At 41.4% G+C, this 11,341-nt stretch overlaps 1 protein-coding gene across 1 annotated transcript; it reads left to right on the plus strand.

The window, feature by feature from the left end:
- Nucleotides 1-390: 390 nt before the first annotated feature.
- LOC104240168 (low affinity inorganic phosphate transporter 4) lies at nt 391-2,528 on the plus strand. Its single transcript, XM_009794946.2, has one exon. It carries the CDS (start codon nt 756-758, stop codon nt 2,343-2,345), a length of 1,590 nt encoding a protein of 529 aa, XP_009793248.1. The 5' UTR covers nt 391-755; the 3' UTR covers nt 2,346-2,528.
- Nucleotides 2,529-11,341: the final 8,813 nt, after the last annotated feature.

An 11,341-nucleotide genomic window follows, 5' to 3' on the forward strand; every position in this document is an offset into this window, starting at 1 on the left:
TGCATTAATGGTTCAAGTTTTCTATATCATTAAGTTTAAGTTGACGTACAAGTCAGTGGCGGAGGTAGAATCTCCACAAAGGGGGTTCAAAAAAGTTTTTTTTTTTAGCTAGTGGGAATTGAACCTATGATCTTATGTAGATTTTGAACCCCCTTGACCACTAAACTACACTTTTGGATTGTGTTAAGAGGGTTCAAAACTTAATATATAGAGGTAAAAAACAGATTTTGCCTTATATATACAGTGTAATTTTTCGGCGAAGGGGATTCGGGTGAACCTCCTTGCGCCCCCCTAAATCAGCCCCTGCATACAACAATAGATAACTCTCTAGCAAGCCTGATATAATAACTTGAAAAATAGAGTAAACCTCCTATCTGTTATAGCATAAAAGTTAGCTATTGTATATAAGTTTGAAGCTCGTGTATATAGCGGTCGTTAATCAAGATGATCAATAAGCATGTTTAGCGCGTCCTGACTGTCTCAAAGTGATTGCCGAAAGAAGATTAATCTATAATGTAAAGCATAAGAATCGTTGCCACCTTGTTGTTTCAATTTCTTGTGGTGGCGTTGAGTTGGAGGCATATTTATTGATTTCAGCAAAGAAGAAGGATATTCTCCAATAGTGATCAACCAATTTCTTGTTCTAGCTACAGAACCTAGGTGTAAACGACAATTAATTAATCGCATAACTGTATATATATGTATAGCAAGTTAGAGACACAAACCAATCTCATCAAACAAGAGAAAAAATCAGCATGGCCTCTGACAATCTTGTAGTGCTCAATGCTCTTGACACAGCACGTACCCAATGGTACCATGTCACTGCCGTTATCATTGCTGGAATGGGATTTTTCACCGATGCGTACGATCTCTTCTGTATCTCCACTGTCTCTAAACTCTTAGGCCGCCTCTATTACTATGATCCTGCCACGAAAGCCCCTGGCAAATTGCCTCACATGGCTAACAATTGGGTGATTGGAGTTGCTTTAGTTGGTACTCTATCTGGCCAACTCGTATTCGGCTGGTTAGGAGACAAACTTGGTAGGAAAAAAGTCTATGGACTCACTTTAATTCTCATGGTGGTTTGTGCACTTTGTTCTGGCTTGTCCTTTGGGTACAGTGCAAAATCTGTAATAGGGACGCTCTGTTTCTTCAGATTCTGGCTTGGATTTGGTATTGGAGGAGATTATCCTCTTTCTGCTACAATCATGTCTGAATATGCTAACAAGTCAACTCGTGGGGCGTTTATTGCTGCGGTGTTTGCTATGCAAGGAGTTGGGATCATCTTCGCGGGGCTCGTTTCAATGATTATCTCCAATGTGTTTTTAATCATGTACGGAGGTAAACCATTTGATCAGGATGAAATTTTGTCCACGGAGCCTGAGGCCGATTATGTTTGGCGGATCGTGTTGATGGTGGGGGCTCTTCCTGCACTTGTTACCTATTATTGGAGAATGAAGATGCCTGAAACAGGGCGTTACACTGCTATTATTGAGGGAAATGCTAAACAAGCAGCGATTAACATGGGGAAGGTACTTGATATAGAAATCCAAGCAGAAGGTGACAAATTGGCCCAATTCAAGGCAGCTAATGAATATCCTTTGCTCTCCAGTGAGTTCTTCCAGCGCCACGGGCTTCACTTAATAGGTACAATGACAACTTGGTTCTTGTTGGACATAGCTTTCTATAGCCAAAACCTCACTCAAAAGGACATATTTCCAGTCATGGGACTCGCTAGCAAAGCCCAACACATTTCCGCTTTGAGGGAGATGTTTGAGACATCGCGTGCCATGTTCGTGATTGCCTTGCTTGGTACTTTCCCTGGTTACTGGTTCACAGTGTTCTTCATCGAAAAAATTGGCAGGTTTAGGATACAATTGATGGGGTTCTTCATGATGACAGTTTTCATGGCGATCATTGGAGTCAAATATGATTACCTAAAGACTAAGGAGCACAAATGGGCATTCGCAACTCTTTATGGCTTAACTTTCTTCTTTGCCAACTTTGGACCCAATTCGACAACATTTGTGCTCCCCGCGGAGCTCTTCCCGACAAGAGTGAGATCCACTTGCCACGCACTGAGCGCCGCATCTGGAAAGGCTGGGGCGATGATTAGTGCATTTGGGATACAACAATACACGCAAGATGGAAATGTTCATAAAATCAAGAAAGCCATGATGCTGTTGGCTGTCACAAATATGCTTGGATTCGCTTTCACTTTCTTGGTGACTGAGACAAAAGGCAGGTCACTGGAAGAAATTTCAGGGGAGGATGGCAGGCAGCATGAGACACAAATGAAGACTAGTAAGCCTGTTTCTGGCCACCAGGATGATGGATGGGAATGATCATATATGGTTTATCACTTTGAGCATTGCATCTATAGGAAAAATGGATCAATAAACGGGCAAAGAACCGATTAATTGGTTTGTTGCTCAATGCCGCGTTGAGCTTGGTAGCTTTTCAATCACTTCTATGAATAATAAGAGCTTTAACATGATAAATCACCTATTACCGCAAGTAAAATGACACTGCTAGCATACATTTTTTTACTCTGTCAATATATATATTATTTAAACTCAGCTTTAATAAGATGGCCATTGGCGAGTAATTGGCCAGGAGCTTTTGCATTTTCTTTCTCCTTTCTGACCCTTCCCCGGGGGTTTAGTTTCCTTATTGTTAGGATAAGTGATAAATGTGTTTATTATATATTCAATCTTTTTCTGAGGACATGGATGCTTTTTATTGTATCTTCTCACTTTGCATAAAAAAATCAAATGTGTCTCACTACTATAGGTTTTAGTTCATGCACTTGGTAATGGAAAGGAATTAGTATACCATTTACCAATAACTTCTCCAGAACCATGAATCCTTCTGTTAGATTAATCCATTAGAAAGTTGGAATTCTTGGAACTTCAAAATTAACTTGAATAGGAGTAGAACACGACTACAACTATAGGATATTGTAGTCAATTCAAATACCTTCTTAAAACCCTTTTGGTGATGATCATACTACAAAAGTCCAAACATTAAAGATTTTGTCCACCTTATCAGCGCCTTATTTTTTTCTCCTCATCCACTTCCCTTCTAACCCGCACCGAGTGTTTACGCCCAATCAATAAATAAGTGGCACATCTCAATTTATTTAGCTATAATTTTTAGTAATTAACCATAGTTAACGATATGTATTTTTGTACTTGATCTTAAATGATAATATAAAAGATAGTTAATAAAACCTTGCCATATTCCGTTGTGTTCCTAAGTTAATGTCAATAGATCACCGAAGAATCACAAGAAGGTACAGAAAACCCAGAAAGCAATTGGGAAAAACTCTAGCCTTTCAGCTACCTGTAGGCATTATTATTCATGTCAAAAAAAAAAAAAAAAACTTCCACAGATTATACAACAAAACAAAAATGCAGTTTAATAGGAATTATCGATAAAGAAAAAAAGAAGGAAACAAAAATAGAAGAGACAGACTACTTTTCTTTCCTAATACTTTCGTTTCATATACTCAATAAAAAACATAAAGAAAATTCTACATTTATAGTAGGTATATTTGCAATTTATTTTTGCTTACTCCTTAATAGCAAGTAAATCCTATGCTTGCTGCAAAACTTGTCTCCCACAGTATGCCGTCGATCGAGTGTTTAGCATTACACTAACTTTCGAGTTGCATTTTTGCAAAAGTAAACCCGCAACGAAAACAAAATGTTAAAAGAAGAACTGCGAGAAACAAAAGGACAAATTGAGGGCACCCCTAAAGCTTTCTAACTTAGTTACTACGACTTTACTCCCTTTTAATTTTTTATTTATTAGAACTAGGGCTCCTAATAGATCTTAATTTTCTATGGTTAACTAAATTGGATGTGAACACCCCCTTCTAACCTTATTTCTTCTATAATTATGTAATTTTTATTTTATCCGTCCTAAAATGAACTCGTTACGATTTTGCAAAAAGAAAATGAATAGATGAAGTGGTATATTGTAAATAAAAGAATAATTGAGGAGCAAATTAAGTATGCAAATACAAAGAGTTCAATTATTGTATGGGGCAAAGCTGGTTGACAGCAGGTGGTCGAATGGTAAAATGACATGTGGAACTGAAGATAGGCAAATGACGAGTCGGGAAACAACTAACACCGGATGCAACGTGTGTGACGAATTCTGGATGAATTCTGAAGGGAACGTAATCGACGATAGAAGTTTAAAGGTATTCCATCGGATAACATTCAATGAGTGAATTTAAATGAGCAGCTGTTACAAAGAATATTTACATTCAAAGCCTGTTATTATAAATTCATCAATGACACTTTTATTCTCATTAAGAGGAGCTTGATCCTAGGATCTTGTTTCCATAGGTAGAGTTATAAATAGCGGGGTAAACATCCATTGTAAGGGCATGAAACATTCTGCACACAAAAGCTATACTTTACTATTTTGCTCTGAATGACCAATATCTTTGTTTACCCTAAAAAACGGATGGATAAAAATTAAATTGTAAGTGGTTTTAAGGATACGCGAATTAATTCGATATAAAGGGTAAACTGCGTTAGTATAAACAAAGATATAATAAATTCAAACGATGTGAGGAGGATGATTCCAGACTTAATGAATTATCTACCCTTGATCCGGGCTCACGATGGCCAGTACTAATGAACAAGAAGATGAGCTTTCAATAACACTGAAAAATAGTAGTATATTGCTTTGGAATGCGTGTTACAATGTCCTCAGTGAATTATCAGACCCCTCTTTATATAGTAGGGGAATCATATTCTAGGTATAAATTTGAAAAAGGTAAAAAAAAAATCTTTTATTTAACTGATATTCGGTTCTTCATTGATACGTGTCGAGTTCTACACCGTGATATCCGGCCGATCACGGCTATTTCGGCCTTCTGTTGGTCGTGTTTGATTGCCTGACAATGTTCTTTAGAGTCTTTCGGGGTTTGGACCGATCCCGGATCATGACCTCGATGTTCTCGAGGGAAAGTGTCATGCTCCCGGATTCTGACTCGATGAGACCCTTATCAGAGACCGGGGTGTACCATGAGCCCGGTTTTACCTGTATACAGATAGTCCCCTCATTTCCCGTAGAGTAAGTTGACGAGAAACGACATGAGCTCCTCGATTCCTTCCTCAATACGCCGTGACAAAAACGATAATAAATCTGAAACGTCTCGTCAGTCATGTTATTATGAGCTTAAATGCGTGCTAGCTGCCAGTTTGCTGTCCCTGGACGTGAAACATCGCGGAACCCCTATAAATATCCCCTCCTTTGTTCATTTATCACTTTACATCCAAACTTCTACCTTCGATCTTTTAAAAGATTATAGTCTTCTTTCATCCCCCAATATTCTTAAGTCAGTGTGCTTGGTTTCATTAGCAAGTTCTCATCCTTCATCCCGTCATTCTCCTTCATAGTTAAAAAAACCCTTTTAAAATAATAGCAAAGACTTCCAAGATCGTTTCCCAAAAAGAAGCTCCTTTTTCCTCGCAGCCGACCACTAAGGTGGAGGAGGCCGCCTCCGATGTGGTTGTCCTCGAAAGGTCTGCTGCTGACATGGCTACCGGCGAACCGGCCATCAAACCCCCTTGAAGATGTTCATTCTTAGGGGTTGTTTGGTCCACAACGACTTCAAGGTCGAGAAACCTTCTTCGGTACAGGGTTGGCGCGGGGAAGCCTCGATATATATTTGCTCGATTACCGAAGATGACCTCCCCAGGGTCCGCAAGGACTGCAACTGGCCAACAAGGACATAGTGGTCTGCGACTCTGATGAGGCCATTACTAGCCATGCTAAGGGATACCTAAGTGTCTCCACTTATCCCTTCACATTGGACCGGTGGACCCGGTCATTATAGATTTCTGTAAGAGATACAAGGTATGCCTTGGTCAGATCCACCCTTTGTTGTGCAGGATCGTGATCCTCCTTCAATTTTTTATGAACAAGATCTGGTTCTGCCGGTTTACAACAGATCATCTAGTCCATCTGTACAGTCCCCGAATTTTCCAAAGGAGACTGATAAAGCTCGTGCGCCTGTCCAGTAAAGCCCCATTCTCAAGTATCGATAAGGACCAGTATCGAGGCTAGTAGGGTAGCTTTGTCCGAGTGAGGACCTCAGACTTGATTTCGGCCGAATGTAGGCTATTTCCTGAGAAGTGGAATGCATTACGTAAGTAAAACTTTCCTTTGAATATTGATTTCATGTTCATCTATCTTTTCCGCATTTATATTCGTAGTGGTGCAGCTGTCGCTCGAGTCCCAAATGATATCCCTCGGCTCAAGGAGTGGGTCAAAGGTAATGTCTCATAATGCCCTACTTTGGTCGTTGGGAGGCCCGTTCCCGTGGTAAGATTTCTTTCCTGAGTAAGTTGCGTTAGGCTTCTTCTTTTAGCACCACGTTCTTATTTCTTTTACTTCTTCTTTGCAGGTTTGCCTAAGACCGTGGAGCTTAGGACCCCGGTCAGGAACGAGGATTTTGCTATTGAGTCTCCTGCTCCGTGGCAGGCCAGATAGAAAAAAAGGAGAAGGGCCCCGAGTTCTCCGAGCTCAAAAAGGAAGAAACCAAGGCGAAGGTTGGCTCATAAGCCAAAGGAAAACTCCAGCTCCCGAGCACCAGATGAGGACTTGCTCTACCAGCTTAGGGAGGGGTCTGAGGAAAAAGATCTTTTTGTGCATGTGAACTATCGCCCCCCGAAGAGAAAGGGGCCGTTGAACAAGAGATCCATGAGGTCAATCTTCCTTAGTTTAGGGAGATTGATAAGGAGGCCGGGGCTGAAACTTCTCGGAATGTCGGTAGTGCCCCAAAAGATGCCCTCGGTGTGATATATTTTACTGGGTCTCCCTCCTTTATGGAGTCCATGATCAATGAGGCCTGAACAGTGAAAGAGCAGCCCAACTAAGGGGATAATGGAGTGGACAATCCCCTCTAGAAGACATCACCAGGTTGGGCGCTTTAGAGGTACCGAGGAAAAGTTCATCTACGGAGGCAGGTTTGCCTAACTCAAGCTCGAGGTTAATTAATCGGTTCCCCACTCCGAGTATGGATCCTGGTCAGAAGCGATCAATTATTATCTCCATTTCGAAGGATGCTCGAGTTCTCTTCGCCCCTGTCGGGATAGCTAGTTACCTCTGGTGCCTTGTAACCGAAGAAGACCAGGCAAAAATGAACGAGGTGGATGTGCCATGCTTGTTCAATGAAGCGCAACAGGCTCTGAACGGGGTAAGGTGTTGTCATCCTCTATTATCTTCAGAATCAGTTTTTAAGGATTCTAATGCTTATTCCTTTCTTCATTTTGTAGGCCTCGGTGCTTCACCACGAGACCTTTCTCCGGTACCGGGATGAGCTTAGCCAAATCGAGGCTGAAGTCAAAGAGCTTGTTCAGAAGATGGATACTTATAAGCTTCTCAGCAAGCAACCCGAAGGAGAGGTCAAGAAGCTTCGAGCCGAGTTGGATGCGGCTTAAAAGGAAGATGTCAACCTGGTAGAACAGGTAAAAGTCTTTGAAGTTAGTGATGACGATCTAGACATGGCGACTAACGGTCAAAACCTGCAAGTCCAATAGAAGCTTGATCGAATCGACCAACTCCGAGCCGATATGGATGCGATCAAAACCGATGCTGAAAAGTGGAAAGGCAAGATGGATCGTTTGGCTTTGGAAAAGGAGACTACCCGAGAGCTGCTGGCCACAGCGGAGACCCAACTTGGAGCGGCGAGGGAGAAAGATGAGGCTCGATCCCAAAGAATTGAAGCCATCCAGTCCCAGCTGAGCTCGGCTGTTTCCAAACGGGATACCTTTGCAAAAGAGCTCAAAGCAGCCAAGTCAGTGGAAGAAATAACTAGGGTCGATGCTGCGGAGATGGTGGCCTAGTAAGAAGCTGATGCTGAGGTAGCCCAGGATTGCTTGAAAGACATCGTCGAACATGTGAAGTGACAGTCCCCCAGGGACGCTCTCGAGGAAGTTCATGCCCAGGGTTTCGACCTATCGGTTGAGATTGAAAATGCTAAGAGGCTCAAGGCCGAGGCCAAGAAGTTGGCATACCCCGAGGATGAGGAACGCTTTGAGGGTTTCGGCTGATCTGAGGGCGCAGAAGACCCCGATGGTCTTGGTGATGAGGCAGGCTCCGGTGAAGACCAGGCTGCTTAGGTGCCTTGTAGGTTTTTTATTTTTTTTGTATTTTTGTAAGGCCGTTTGGCCTTTGTAAAGAACATTATATATATATATATATATATATATATATATATATATATATATATGCACACACACACATACATTTACATATATACAAGGCTCTTCTTCCCTTCGGCAATTTTCAAGCTTGTTTCTTTTAGCTTTTTTCTTTACAATTGCAAATATTTTGAATGCCTTAGCACGTAATAATTAGGTCTTGTTCGGAGGTTCAAACAATGCTTGTTCTCGGTATAATTTTTCTTAAGACTCAGGGGCTTGGTGTGACCGAAAGCTTTCCCCGAAGTTCTTAGAATTTTTTAGATTACAATTTTTCCGAGGGTAGTCTTTGAACCGGTTTAGAAATTATGAAGGCCTTATATTTTGGTTATGGGTCTAGACGTCTCCGAGCCGTTCTAGGACGGTCGTAGCCTTTTACGTTCGGGTGCTGCCGAATGGGATTATTATCATAGGCTTCGATACCCGAGCCATTCGAGCTTGCCCAGGACAGCAGTCCTCGAGCAGGGATGGTCGTAGCCTTTAAAGTTCAGGAATACCTAATAGGTTTTGTGCCCCCAGAATTCGATAGCCCGAGCCGTCCAAGCTTGCCTTGGACAACAGTCCCCGCGTGAGGGTGTTCTCTTGGATCCGGATAGGGGTGGCCCTTGGGCTCAATGTCTTTATGGAACAAAATGTAGTAGTTTTTAAACCAGGATACGAATTGAGTTCTTTGGGTGAAGGCTTGAACGGCCCAATTGCCCGCGACCGGAGGCAAGTCCATTCTTTCCATTTGAAACCAGGACAAGAATTCGCTGAGCATCTCATTATCTCTCTATTTCACTTTGAAAAGGTATGATATCCTAGTCTTGACCTTGATATCCCCGATGTGTTCTTTCACGAATGAGTCTGCAAGTATATCAAATGAGTCAATACAATTAGAGGGTAGGTTGTGATACCATATCATAACTCCCTTCGACAAAGTTTCCCCAAACTTTTTCAGCAGGACGGACTCGATCTCATCATCCTCCAAGCCATTCCCTTTGATGGCACATGTGTAGAAGGTTACATGCTCATTTAGGTCAGTTGTTCCGTTGTACTTAGGAATCTCAAGTATGCGGAACTTCTTCGGGATCGGCTTCGGAGTTGCGCTCGGAGGAAAAAGGTTTTTGAAAAAATATCTTGGAATCCTAGCCCTTCAATATCGGTGGTGCTCCTGGGATTTGGTCGATCCTAGAATTATAGGTTTCCACCTTTTCTTCATTGGCTTCAATTTTCTTTTCTCCCGACTCTACCCGTTTTGTATGCTCCTCGAGCATTTTTATGATCTCGGGGTTAATCCCAAGTTCAGCATCATTTGGCCTTTCCGTGACCGGTTCATTTCTACAGGTGACTTCCTGGGACGGCTCGATCTTAATTCTGCTGGGGGCGCATCTTTGGTTATGCAGCTAGGCTATCAGTGCCTATTGATCCTATAGCATTTCAAAGATCACTCGCAAGTTGATCCCATCACCTTCATCGTTGAACATATTTTGGGTAGTCGATTGGACTCCTCCGTGGACAGTGTTCTCAAAATTGATACGCAAATTCGCATTGATGGACACATGTGAGCTAGCATCGATCGGTTCCGTGGATGGAACTCCGTTAGGATCGATAGGGGGCACCTCGTTTCTAGGGTGCTATATTGTTGCTCTCGCCATGGTGACTGGACTCAGCACCCACATTTAAAGAGCATATTGGGAGTTTGACATTTTAGATTTTGACCTGAAATTAAAGACACTTCAAACAACAAGTGTAAAATAGGGTGTGTTATGGAAGCTTGTATCGAATGCCCACTATTATCCCAAAGTTTACCCTAAAAAATGAATAACAATTAAATTTGCAAGTGATTTTAAGGATACACGAATTAATTCGATACAAAGGATAAACTGCATTAGAATAAATAAATAAAGATATAATAAATTCAAACCATGTGAGGAGGATGAATCCTGACCTAATGAATTATCTACCCTCGATCCTGGCTCATGATGGCCAGTACTGATGAAAAAGAAAATAAGCTTTCAATAACACTGAAAAATAGTAGTATATTGCTTTGGAATACGTGTTACAATATCTTTAATGAATTATCAGACCCCTCTTTATATAGTAGATGAATCCTATTCTAGATACAATTCTGAAAAAGGTAAAAATATCTTCTGTTTAACTGATAGCCGGTTCTTCATTGCTACGTGCCGAGATCCATGCTGTGATATATGGCCGATCGTGGATATTTTTGGCCTTTTATTGGTCGTGTTTGATTGCCTGACAATGTTCTTCGAAGGCTTTCGGGGTTCGGACCCATCCCATATCAGAACCTCGATATTCTCGAGGGCGGGCGTCATGCTCCCGAATTCTGACTCGATGAGACCCTTGCGTCGATTCCGATCCCTCGTCTTCATGTCTCAAGCTCGGTTTATCCTATCGGAGACCGGGGTGTACCATGAGCCCGATTTTACCCGTATACAATCTCTGAATGACTTAAGTTGAAAAATATGGAAAACACAAGGAAAAATAACGGGCACAAAAATACTGACATCCCCGGCGATAGTGTATTTGCTGATGAGATGGATGGAACATTTTCTTAGCAATTAATAACAGTTATAAATCAAGCAATGATTTGATTTTTGATTCGGGTTGCTCTTATCATATGTGTCCCAAGGATTTACTTACCACATATGAATATGCTGAAGGTGGAGTTGTCTTGATGGTTAATAATGTTGCCTACAAAGTCATTGGTAAAAATACATTCTGAACCAGAATGCATGATGGTGTGGTGGGAACTCTCGTCGATATTAGATATGTTTCCAACTTGAAGAAAAATCTCATTTCTTTAAAGGTGTGGTGAGAACTCTCGTCGATATTAGATATGTTTCCAACTTGAAGAAAAATCTCATTTCTTTGAACATTATAGAATCTCTTGGGTGCAAATGCATATGTAAAGGTGGAGTTCTGAATATTTCTAGAGGTGCTCATGTGATCATGAAAGTACGCAAATCTAGTACGTTGTACACTTTATGAAATCCACCATTACAAGTGTTGCTGCTGTTTCAACAATAAATAAGTCTGATTAACATCAACAAGCTCTTTTTCTGGCAGCTAAATAGATTTTTTTCAGAATTAGGATCTACTTGAACAGG

The sequence above is a fragment of the Nicotiana sylvestris genome, chromosome 6, assembly GCF_000393655.2.
Source record: "Nicotiana sylvestris chromosome 6, ASM39365v2, whole genome shotgun sequence".
NCBI lineage: Eukaryota > Viridiplantae > Streptophyta > Magnoliopsida > Solanales > Solanaceae > Nicotiana > Nicotiana sylvestris.

Excerpts from the sequence above, each read along its gene's own strand:
- LOC104240168 (XM_009794946.2), top strand. The coding sequence starts at position 756 with ATGGCCTCTGACAATCTTGTAGTGCTCAATGCTCTTGACACAGCACGT.